Source organism: Amblyomma mixtum, chromosome 2 (assembly GCF_055824585.1).
Source record: "Amblyomma mixtum isolate Tamu chromosome 2, ASM5582458v1, whole genome shotgun sequence".
NCBI lineage: Eukaryota > Metazoa > Arthropoda > Arachnida > Ixodida > Ixodidae > Amblyomma > Amblyomma mixtum.
The window spans coordinates 301357660-301370681 of NC_143013.1; the positions used below are offsets into that span (position 1 = coordinate 301357660).

Here is a 13022-nt window from a genome sequence, read left to right on the forward strand (position 1 = left end):
CAGCTACCATCTTGTCAGCCGAAGAATCTGCTGCATCAACATATGCCACAGAGGTATCATTAAGGAAGCGTTTGCCTAATGATTTGGCTCTATCTGCACGACGTTCAGCGTGGGAATCGGTGTGCATGTTCCGAGGTAGTGGAGGAATGACCAGAAGGTGGCAGATATGTTTGGGAAGGTCAGTTGTTGGTCCGCCTTGTCGTTCGTATGTTATGCCGAGTGTGGACAGAATGTGTCTGCCAGTTGGTGTGGCCGTTAGTCGTTCGTACTGCGAGACGGTTAACGCTTCAATAATCTGCGGACGGTAGCCGCGTTTGACCTTTAGAATGACCTCTGTTCTCCTCTGTCTCCGTCGGCGTTCGTTGTGTTCATTGGCATTGGCGTTGACCACGTTTTACACTCCGATCATTTTAATGAAAGGAAGTGCGCATAACTGACTCCCTGGGTCAGCGGACGCCTGAATCGTGGGTGGGGTGATGAGAGAGAGGTGTGAGCTGCAGGCATTGACAAGGTTGTGCCAGAAACGCGGCGCTGAAGCAGGAGTTCATCGTGTTCATTGGCGAAGTCGACGTTTTACACTCCGATCATTTTAAGGAAAGGAAGGCGAGGCAGGCCAACTGTGCGTAGTGACGTCACTTGCTCCTCGAGCATGCGCAGTATGGTCATGCAAAAGCACGCGAAGCGGCGAGACTGGGGGAATTGTAGCTCACGCAAAATATGTGGCTACGGGCAGATGTTGCTTTCGCAATCCTCCAGGTTTAACCAGAGATAAACCACAGCCAATTTTTTGTGAGTGCCAAGAATAATCACTTAGATGAAAACGGTCGAAAAACCGTCGGCGCAGCTGTAGTAGTCGGCACCGCGCGTGAGAAAAAAAATTCAAGGGGCACTTTGACTGTAAAGTGCGTAGAGGCGAAAGCGTTTTCCGCACCACTTTGCCTATGTGACACTGGTGACGTCACCACCGGATGACGTCACACAACTGTTGACGAAGTAATGACAAACTACTAATTAGTGGCTAATTACTAAGTAAAGACTAAATGCTAATTAACTGCAACTTAATGACGATTAAGCTTTGCCTTTAGGAGCGGAACGCGACAGGGTGTTGTAGCGCTGCCAGGCAGTCCACGGAACGCCATCACCCATTCGGCTCGATGCCTTGCCCTTTGAACGCAACGCTTTTTGAGGAAAGGAAATGGCGTAGTAATTCTCTGTCATCTCGGCGGACACCCGAAACGCACCGTACAGGAAGGGAGGAAGTGGGAGTGAAAGAAGAAAGAAAAAGAGGGACCGTAAAGAAGAAACTGAAAATTGTATTTGAGGAAAGGAAATTACGCAGTAACTGTCTCGCATATCTCGGTGGACACCCGTAAAAACGCGGACACATGCCGACACGGCTGCCGACACGGCTGCCGACGCGGCTGCTAACGACAGTATGAGGCGTTAAAGGCTTTAGCGTCAATGTCTTTTCATGCCAACTGACTGCACCAGAATGTTCCGGATGGTGTCATACGGTTCAGCGTTTCGTGCGGCATAGTCTTACTAGTTACAGCCTGTGCGAGTGGCAGGGATTTGAACCGGTGACCTATAATCCGAGGAACTGGTGACCTATAATTATTATGTGTGGCTCGGGTTCCCCCCAAGAAGAGAGACTGCTAATGCGTCATTTCCTTTGCTCAAAAACAAAAAAAAAATCGATTTGCGCAACGGACACGGCGTCGCGCCGAACGGACAATGGCGTTCCGTGGACTTCCTGCCAGTGCTGCAAGACGCTCAAAGGCGAAGTTTGAGCGTCCCCCAAATTTTTTCTTTTTCTTCTTACGCGCTGTGATGAGCATGCGCCAGTGTTCCATCGTGCGCGCACGTGAATTAGACACGTAATCACAGCTCCTCTGGCAACACTAGTACGCCGGTCGAGCTTTCTCTGGAACATCCCATCGTCGAGAGGCAGATGCTGTTCTGAGGCTGACCAGGCTAGAGTCTGGTGAGCTGCTCTTCTATCTGGTTCGGCGTGCTCAGGTGGTAACATGAGCAGCCCAGCTTCATCGTATTCGGAGGATCGGATGACTCCAGCGGCGGAGAGTACGGACGCCGCTTGTGCACTGTATGGCTGCTATTATGACGTGGACTGGCGGTTGGCGTGCTTCCTGGAGCCCCTCACGCTGAGCCGCTACTGCGCCTACTGCGGCCGGGTTTGCTCGCACATGGTGATGCTCCCCTGCTGCCACGTCAACTGCGCCGACTGCTACGCTCAGCGTGCCACGAGGTACTGCGCGTTGGACGCCCGGGCCTTCCGCCAGCAAGCTGTCGCCGCCGTGGTCTCCTCCAGCCAGGACGTAGTGGCTCGACACGTAAGCGGTGAACATTGGCGTTTTGTGGCCTAGGCCTCAACATTTCCCGCCGCGGTGGCTCAGAATTAGTTTAATGTATGAGGTTTAACGTCCCAAAACGACTGTGGCTATGAGGGACGCCGTGGGAAGGGCTCCGGAAATTTCGGCCTCCTGAGGCTCCTTAACGTGCACGGAGATCGCACAGTACACGGGCCTCTAGCAGCCGCGATGGCTCAGTGAAGACCGCGGACCCGAAAGACGCGGATTCATCCCGGCCGCGGCGGTCGAATTTCGATGGAGGTTAAATTCTAGAGGCCCGTGTAGTGTGTAGTGTCAGTTTACAGTACGTTAAAGAACCTCAGGTGGTCGAAATTTCCGGAGCCCTTCACTACGGCGTCTCTCATAGCCTCTCATAGGCGTCTCTCACTTGCCTCTCATAGTCTCTCATAGGCGTCTCTCACTTGGTAGCGGCGGCGGCGACAGAGGCTGTTGGCTCATACGCATCTTCTGCTATTCACAGGAATCGTCGATCACTGCTGTGCACGTTATCACCTGTCCCACCGACCGACCGACTGCTTTGGCATCGCTGAAGAAACTGCCATGCGCAATACCGACGCTTCCAAGCTTCACCGCCAGGCCCCAGAAAAGATATAAAAGCCCCGGAACAAGCCCCAGCCAGCACTTGGTAGCGGCGGCGGCGACAGAGGCTGTTGGCTCATACGCATCTTCTGCTATTCACAGGAATCGTCGATCACTGCTGTGCACGTTATCACCTGTCCCACCGACCGACCGACTGCTTTGGCATCGCTGAAGAAACTGCCATGCGCAATACCGACGCTTCCAAGCTTCACCGCCAGGCCCCAGAAAAGATATAAAAGCCCCGGAACAAGCCCCAGCCAGCACTTGGTAGCGGCGGCGGCGACAGAGGCTGTTGGCTCATACGCATCTTCTGCTATTCACAGGTCTGATTTATTGCTGTTTATTTGCCCCAATAATCTTGCTTGTTGCTGTTGCCGCTGCCAAGTGCGTTTGAGTCAAGTGTGTTTGAAAATATGCCGCGGGAACTTGAAAAGTTGCGGGATGAACTGAGAGATGAATTTCAGAAGGGCATTGCTGCATTGCGAAGCGCAATCGAAAGAGATTTCCGCAAAGACCATCGAGAACTGACTACAAGCGTCGAATATTGTAGCTCCCAGTTTGATGATCTGAAGGCTGAATACTCTGCTCTAAAAGAGGAGAACAAGGCGCTGAAAGCTGAAAATGCAGCACTGTCCACTGAGCAGGTTTCTTTGAAAAAACTGCTAACTAGCTATGAACAGCGCCTAACTGAGCTTGAACAATATTCAAGGCAAAAAAATGTGGAAATCAAGGGTCTTCCTTTTGATCAGAACGAACATCTGCCTGAGATACTTCTGAAAGTTGGCGAAGCTATCAAGGAACCGATAACAATGCAGGATATAGAAGTTTGTCATCGTGTCCCGACAAAGAATAACCCATGCCCCAACATTATCGTACAATTCCGAAATCGGTCAAAGCGTGATGCTGTACTTGATAAAGCCCGACAATCAAAGATTACCACTGACAGTCTTCACCTTGAAACAGTTGCACAGGCAAGCGTTGCCGATGGCAATTCTAACTCCGAAGGTGATTCAAACGGCAGCCTGTCTCGGACTCGTGCAGCAATTTATGTTAACGAGCACCTTTGCCCCACATTGAAAAAACTGCTGGGAATGACTGTCACTCGAAAAAAGGAGAAAAAATGGAAATTCGTCTGGACGAGAAATGGACGCATTTTCGCGAGAAAGGATGAATCGTCCGATGCGATCCGCATTGCCTGTGTAGGTGACCTAGATAAAATAGTTTAAGGAAAGTACGTTTCCCTTTGATTTTGTTTCACTTCATCATGGCCACGCAGCTCTTCTTGCCCGCTGATGTTTCTAATTTACATTCGAAAAACAAAAATGTCACTTCTTTCTTTCATTTGAATGCTCAGTCATTACGCAACAAAGATGATGAGGTCTTTACTTTCCTCAAGTCGCTAAAATTCTCATTTGATGTAATTATGATAACAGAAACTTGGTATCGAGATGATGAAGAAGTTCTAACCCTCGAAGATCACAATACATTTTCCCAGCATCGAGTTAATAAGAAAGGAGGTGGTGTGATGTTAATGTTAAACAAATCTTTTAATGGCAGTGTTATTTCTCGCTTCTCCATGGTAGTGGACGACTATGAAATACTTTCTTATAGCTGTGGCTCAAATGTGTTTTCAGTGGTTTATCGTCCTCCCGGTGGAAATGTGTCTTCTTTTCTTTTGTTTCTTGACGATTTTTTGTCCTGGATAACTGACAATGGGCTGAACCTGATATTAGGTGGCGACATCAATATAGATTCTTTAACTTCATCTCATGAACAGCGTGAATTAAATATGGTTTTGGATTGTAACGGTTTTCGAAACGTCATCTTGGAGCCAACAAGAATGCATGCAGGCTCATCTATCGATGTTTTTATCACCAATGTTCTGTGTACATTCACACAATCTGGTGTAATCTGTGCTCAACTGAGTGATCACTTACCAATTTTTCTCTTTGCTGATCGTGTGAACAAGCGTCAACGAAAGAAGCAAATAGTTCAAACATACCAAACGATAAACCCAGATACCTTAGAACTATTCAGAGCCAAACTTAAGGAAGTGTCCTGGAAGTGCGTGTACGAAATTAATGATCCAGATCTAGCGTACGATAGTTTCGTAAAGATAATTACAAGCATATATTTAGAGTGTTTTCCTGAGAGAACTTGCAAAAAGCCAAGGAAAGCTCGTAAACCGTGGATCAACAGAGACTGCCTCGAAATGATAACAAAGAAAAACAAACTCTACAGCCGTTTCCTTTCTTCAAGAGCTCCCGATGACCTTAAAGCTTTTAAAAATTTTAGAAACCAGGTAACATCATTTCTTCGCCAAGCAAAGAAAGACTACATGAATAAGCTATTCAACTCCAATACAGTAAAACGAAGCGATCTTGTTTGGAAGGAAATTAACAATATCTTAAACCCTCAAAGAGACCCCCAAACTTGTACATCGATCACAATAGGCGACTGCGCGTTATCCGGAAGGCAGCTGGCCAATCGCTTCAACGATCACTTTGTTTCACTTGTCAGGAGTGCTCATGATCAACGCTCTGCAGAATATCTAAAATTTCGTACCCCTGAAACTGCGTTTCTGTCCCCGACAGATAAGCATGAGATTCAAAGTCACTTCGCAACCCTTCGTAATAGCAGGTCTCGTGATCTAGATGGCTTTCAGGTGCAACCCTTTAAATATGTCATTGATATTATCAGCCAAGTATTAGAGTACATATTCAATATCTGCCTAGAAAAAGGAGTATTTCCAAAGCGGATGCAAATGGCTAGGGTTTCTGTTATCTATAAAAGCGGTGACAGAAACGACCTCTCTAACTATCGTCCAATATCGATACTTCCCGTCTTCTCAAAATGTCTAGAAAAGGTGATGTTTAAACGTATTGCTAGCTTTAGTAAAAAAACACAACCAATAACTACATGTCAGCATGGTTTCAGAGAAGGCAGGTCGACAGAGAGCGCCCTTCTTGTGCAGAAAGAATTAATACTGGAATCATTTGAAAAGAGGGAGCTTGTTCTGGGCATTTTCGTTGATTTTTCAAGAGCGTTCGACCGGATCAACTATGAGACTTTAATAGCCAAGCTAGACATATACGGTTTTCGGGGCGTCTTTCTTCAGTTAATCCGATCTTACTTAACCTTCCGTTGTCAGCAGGTCAAGATTGACAATCAGCTTTCCGATATACAGCCTCTACGAGCTGGTGTTCCTCAAGGCAGCATATTGGGTCCACTGCTATTTAATCTTTACATAAATGATGTTACTAGTCTAGATAACCAATGCACATTTATAATGTATGCTGATGACACCAGCCTATTTTTTAAATCAACTAATGTATATGATCTCTTTGGGCAGGCGAATCAGTGTTTGCTTTCCCTCCATGAATGGACAGCCATTAACTCCTTGGAAATGAATACCAAAAAAACAAAAGCAATGCTTTTCCGTCCCAGAAATAGGATCATTGATTTCCTGGGATATTCGCTGTGGCTAGGTTCGGTAAAAATTGAGCTTGTCTCGGAATTTAAAAGTCTTGGAGTGTATTTCAATGAACATTTATCATGGAATAAACATATAGATACTACGATTAACAAAATAGCTAAGGTAGTGGGTATTCTTTCCAGGCTTCGGTATTGTTTACCGCAATGTGTAAAAAAATTATCTTTCAGTCCCTATTTTCTTCTGTTATAGGATACTGCTTTTTGGTTTGGGGGACCACCACCTTTTCGAATGTTAGCAAGCTTCACAGATTACAAAAACGAGCCCTTAGAATCATCGTCAACGTTTCTCGAGACGCACCAACAGAAGCGATTTTTCGTAAAATGAATATAATTCCTATCCCGCAGCAATATAAACAAACCTTATTAAGGCGCTACAGGACTACAGCCATAAACACAGCTATCTTCTTCAAGGAACTCTACAGACTTGAACGCAAGTCTCACAATTACAGCACTCGTACAAAAAATCATTTCGTCATTCCACAAACCCGAACAAATTACGGACGGCAGAGCATTAGTTACACCTTGCCTCTTCTTCTAAACACAATCCAATAGTTATAGTGTGCAGATAACACTATTATTATTTTTATTACCTCACTGAAAGTGTGCATTTCTGTAATTATGTTTTCCACACTGCGTGTATGTTTTTTCTTCTTTGCCGCAATCCTATGTCACCTTTTCTACAGTCTTTAGTTAAACATTATGTGAAAGTGCCATTTCGCCCTGTTGTTTGTGTTAAAAATATTTTTCATTGCATAGTCCACTCTTACGCCGAAGTTACCAAGTTTTTGTACGGGGCGCAGCCCCTCGTCAAGCCTTTAATAGGCTTTTTGGCTGCGCCCCTAGCATCCTTGTGATGTTGAAAATAAAGATGACTTGACTTGACTTGAGTCACTTTATAATTTCGCCTCCATCTAAATTCCACCGCCGCGACGGGGACCGAACCTGCGCAGTGGCTCAGGACTCGGCGTTCGGACTCTGAACGCGTCTCGGGTTGAATCCGAGACGAGGCGGCAGCACTTCGAGCCGATGTGCAACGATATCTGTGTGTTCGGTGTCAGAGCGCGTTAAAGAACCCCAGTCGGCCAAAACAGTCCTCAGAGTCAATGCGTAGCTTCGTGATGTTAAACCTCACTAGCTGGTGTTAGCCGTTGAAACATCTTGCCTTCACACACATCAAAGGCAAACTAAGCAGGTTACCGCAAACGTGCAATGGCAATTGTGTGTAGGGTACAGAAGGCTATACAGCTTCGGATAATGAACAGAATGAACGGTTCTATTTGGGTCAATGGGGTAACTGTATGGGACACAAGCTTTCTATTCCGTTCTTTCTCAAGCCGAGCCGTTCATTCTGACCAACTGCGATGCTGAGGGGTTGCAACACTCGACTACTTAGACGGAGTTCCCGGGTTCAATTCCGGCCGCTGCATTCGCATTTAGGTGGACATTGATACATTGATTTAGGTCTACATTGATACGGAGCCCTCCACAGCGGCGTCCCTCAACGCCCATGCATCGCTTAGGGTCGTTGCAAGTCACACTTCAAAACTAACACTTTTACAGCGAAAGCTGTGATAATAACGCATCGACATTAGACACGAAACGCTGTAAGTTAAGCACACCTTAACCTGTTCCTTTTTTGTTTTTTCTTTTTTTTTACAGCGAGAGATGTGTTCGCTTCGTACAAGCAATTCAGTGGGTACAGCGCCAGCCGTGACGCGTAACGCGTTATAGCGGAACGCTTTATAACGTTATGCTTTCGAGGTTTAGGTGTCCACCGTGGAGCGAGACACTCGCTGAGCATTCCGTTCCTCAAAAATTGAACGCTTAAGCTTCGCCTTTGAATGGAAAGCGACAACATGTTGCTGCCCTGCCAGGGAGTCCACGGAACGCCATCGTCCTCTCGGCGCGACGCAGCGCTGCCTTGCCCGTTGGACACACGTTTGAACGGAACGCATTTTTGAGGAGAGGAAATTGCGCAGTAATTGTCTCACATCTCGGTGGACACCCACAGCCTCCAATTATAGTTTGCCGGTTCGAACTTCTGCTGCAAGCTAGGCTCTGAAATAACCAATTAGTTTATGCTGCACGAAACGCTGAACCGTATGACACCAACCGGAACATTCTGCGGCAAACGGTTGGCATGATACGATTTTTTTCTGACGCGCGCTGCGCACATCTGCTACTAATTACGACGCCGACGGCATTCGACCGAACGAGCTGTATACGCTTTCGCGTAAAACTTATCGACGGTTCTCAATCACGCCGTTGACTGCCTCCCGTCGATAGGAAAGAATGAAACCACACCGGCGTCTTTCGCTCAATCGAAACGCAGCCGTCGCGGTCAACTTTCCGGGAGCTCCGGGAGGCGCACCTTACAAACCCTGTACACGCGTTTGTCGCAAATGGAGTCGGGTCGCCGCCTTCTTGCTCGACTCCATATCTGACTCACCATTCCCATGACAGACAGGTTTCACATCCCTGAAGTATAGAAACGCGCCCTCCATTTGCGACCTCTTCCAGCCAGCATGTCACACTAAGGTCATAATGGTCGGCGCCTAGCACAAGGGGAAGCCCTTGCCCGACATTATGGCAACAAAGCAGGTGTATACTACGTGGACGCCTCCGGTCCTCACCACGGGGGATGGTACACGGTCGCGGCAGTTCACAACAACAACACAGTTAACGGCCTCTCCTTCAGAGCCCGCATTGCAAAGCAAGCAGAAGAGGTCGCGATTGGTCTCGCTGCCTCACGTTCCGATTCAAAATACATAATCAGCGGCTCGCGAGGGCCCTGTCGGAACTTCGAACAAGGCTTCACTCCCTTCCTAGCCTATCGAATCTACGAAAATTGCATACGGGATACGGACCCCGCACACCGTTGCCTTATATGGGCCGCTGCTCATCAGGGGTTGGCAGGAAACGAGGCACCACACGCAGCCGCCTGCGCGCTCTCTCACCGGGCTGTTTTCTCCACACGCGATCAGGAACCCGATCCTAATCCGATCTATGCCTTCAAAGATAATATAACTTACTATCAATATAGGCATCGCCTTTACCCTCGCCCATGTAAAGGCCTCCTCTAGAAGGGGGATAAGCGGCTCATTCTCCGCCGTCTCAATACATTACTGTGCCCGGCAGCACTAAAACCCTTTCACCCATCCTTTAGCGGCAGCTGCCTGCACTGTAGAGCACTGTCTTCGGACACCTATCATATGATGTGGGTCTGCCCTTCCAACCCGGCTATTCCCCCATCCCCAACCCAACCCGGGAGGACGGGGAGGTGATCCTGCTTGGCTGCCACGACTTACAGGCCCAACAAGCCTTAGTCGAGCGCGCCTGGCGGCTGCAACCGCCACTGGGGTCCCATACTAGGGACCTCCGCCTAGTCCTTGTAAGGATCGGTCCCTCACGGGCTGATCCAATCATACCTCCTGCCCCTTCCTAATGTTTTTACCAGCACCAGGTTTGTAACCGGGTACTCCCGCTAAGTAGCGAGCGCCCCAAGCTATACTCTAACTACTGAGCCATCGCAGCGGGCAGAGCCCAATGGTACAAACTAGCAAACACCTTCATTTGCAGACACCTCCCGTAGAGTGGCGCGCTTCCAAAGCCCTTTGGTTTTCTTCCAGAACCAGAGATGTTGCTTAAACGAGCTCCAAAAACTGTTGCTTCCCGTTTACTCTGCGTGACTGTTCACGTGTTATTGCCGAAGCTAGCTTTGCCGACTACGCATGAGTTTATTCTAATATATAATAAGGACAGTGCGAAAACGGATCCACGGAGTAAGACTTATGCGACTGCATTGTTGAGACAGTCAGTCGGAGTCAGCCCTGAAGTTTCAAAAGACGTAAAACAGCGCCGCGAGGAGGATAAAGGGGGGATGGAAAGAAAGATAGGAGAAAGAGGTGGTGGTCAAAAACATTTATTGTCTATTAAATTTTTTACAGAAAGGTGATTGGGGTAGGGCTCTGTGGGCCATTTCTCCTCACAGTACTAGGTGGAGAACCTATTCCGGGCCCCTATTTGCAAGCAACGCAGCCCCCGTCCGCTGAACCGTGGCCTTTTAGGTTTTGAGGTCTTGTCGGACGAGCAGGGCTGCCTTCTAGTCCTCTCAGGTGGGGTTGGGGGGTTATATTGGCTTGATTGACACGCCCAAACCACGTGGAAGGTGTCAGCCACCTCCCCACAGAAATGGCACGAGCTTTCAAAGGATGTGTTGAAATGTTTAAGCACCGCCGGGCACAGTACAGTGTTAGAATTTCAATGAGGAGGCGCTCGTCAGCGCGATCCAGTCCCTTACAAGGGACCGGGTAGCGCCGGTGTTCGTCCTTGTAGTAATCGGTGATGTGTTTGAATGTAAGGGCCAGACTGTCTGATTGGGAGTAGGCTTCCAAGGACAGGGAGATAGCCTGGGGAGGAGAGAGTGCGCGGGCGGCCTGATCGGCCTGTTCGTTTCCCTGGAGTCCCTGGTGACTGGGGGCCCAAATCAGATTGCGTGGAGTTGGATCTTCACATCGGCAGCTTTATTGCAGTATGCGCCAGGCACGCGGAGGAGCCCAACTCAGCTCACAGTTCCGACAGGCCCCTCGCGACTCGGTTATGATGTGTTTCGACTTGGGATTAGTGGGAGCTAGAGCAATGGCAATCTCCTCCGCGTGCGTTGCGCTTAAGGCTTTGAAAGTGACCCCGTAAACTGTGTTTGTGTTGTGTACGACTGCGGCCGTGTACAAACCCCCGTGGAGTGGGCCGGCAAGTTCCACGTAATACACGCGTTGGTAGTTACCATAGTATCGCGCCAACACTTCCGCGCGCGCCTGCCGACGACCGCTATCGTCTTCTCTGGACATGTTGCCGGGAAGGGGTTGGACCCAGAGGTAGGGTGTCCAGGGTTCTGGCACTCGCTCCCTTTCCTCAATGTGGTAGTCGTGTTTGATGTGTAGGTGGTCCAAGAAGCGCCGTAGTAGACGGCTCCGCCGTAGAGTCGGCAAACCGGGGCGCCTCTCTCGCACCCGCCGCGGTGGCTCATTGGTTAACGCGCTCGTTTACCGAGCCGGAGTACACGGGTTCGAACCCGACCGCAGCGGCCGTGTTTCGATGGAGGCGGAACGCAAAAGGCGCCCGTGTGCTGTGCGATGTCAGTGCACGTTAAAGATCCACAGGCGGTCGAAACTATTCTGGAGACCTCCACTATGGTACCTCTTATTTCCTGTCTTCCACTCCCTCCTCTATTCCTCCCATTACGGCTCGGTTCGGGTGTCCACCGAGATATGTGAGACAGTACTGTGTTATTTCCTTTCCTCAAAAAACCAATTCTCCCTAGAAAGCACTTCCCTGCTAACCCACCTCGGTAGCCCAGTGGTTACAGCACTCGGCTACTGAGCCGGAGTACCCGGGTTCGAACCCGACCGCGGTGGTAACGTTTCGATGGAGGCGGAACGCAAAAGGCGCCCGTGTGCTGTGCGGTGTTAGTGCACGTCAAAGATCCCCAGGTGGTCCAAATTACAGAGCCCTCCACTACGGCGCCTCTTCCTTCCTTTTTTTCAGTCCCTCCTTTATCCCTTCTCTTACGGCGCGGTTCAGTGTACACCGAGATATGTGAGACCGATACTGCGTATTTCGTTTTCCAAAAACCAATTTTCCAACGTTTCTCATGCTAGCAACACAGTATGACGTTTTACTTTTCAGAGCATCTGACAGCCTCTCTGAGGCCTAGTCACTGCTTACTCATGCTTCTCGCACTGCCTATCGACTGTGTCACCAGCAGACGATGTGAAGGAAAACAATTCTTTTTCCTTTTTTGATACTTGCAGATACAGCGCTGGAACGCTGAAAGAGGCTGCGGCGTTACAGGAGTGTCATTCCAGATCCTGGAACACTTCCATAAGTAGAACCTGCGCCTCGCCATCAGTTGCTCCCGATGCAACCAAGTGTTTCTACGCGGAGGTGGTCGCTCATTGGACGTTAGGCTGTAGCCCCGAGAATTCGCCGTGGCAAAAGCTCACGGACTGTGTCGACAGACTGATGGCCGCCTGCAGCGCAGTGTTGGTCTAAACACAGACCGAAATATTCTTTTTCTTGTAAATCTGTCAGGCAGGTGGCGCGTACTGCTTCCTGCAAATAATTATTTTCGAATTTTCTAACCTGATCGTGAAACGGCATTGCTGGCAGTTAAAATTAATGCAGCCTGCTGTATGAAAGCGCTGGCATCATATGTGCCGTTTATTTCGTATGACGGAGATGAAAATAAAATAATAATGGTAAAGCGTATTTAGACTCCCTCGAGTGGCTTTTTCAAGATCCTCATACGGCGACTTTGCGATGGCTCTCATGTGACGGCAAGCAAAGCAGGATAATTTGGCGCTCATAGGACGGGGCATGCCTGCTTTGTCATCTTCGCATCCCATAACGTTCTTTGCGTCATAAGTGAAAGACCGACCGCGCATATTAATGAGCTGCATGTGAATTGCTGGCACACTGAGGTAAGTAGCAGTCTCTGCTAGTTTCTGTTCTGTGATAGTGAACGCACTGAATTCCGTCTGCGCTGTGCTGCATTGCAGA

The 13022-nt window shown here is 48.8% G+C and overlaps 1 protein-coding gene across 1 annotated transcript; it reads left to right on the forward strand.

The window, feature by feature from the left end:
• The first annotated feature begins 1535 nt into the window (after nucleotides 1-1535).
• LOC149364690 (uncharacterized) lies at nucleotides 1536-12731 on the forward strand. Its single transcript, XM_089574651.1, has 2 exons — nucleotides 1536-2351; nucleotides 12275-12731. The coding sequence occupies exons 1-2, from the start codon at nucleotides 2028-2030 to the stop codon at nucleotides 12350-12352; spliced, it is 402 nt and encodes a 133-aa protein (XP_089430777.1). The 5' UTR covers nucleotides 1536-2027; the 3' UTR covers nucleotides 12353-12731.
• Nucleotides 12732-13022: the final 291 nt, after the last annotated feature.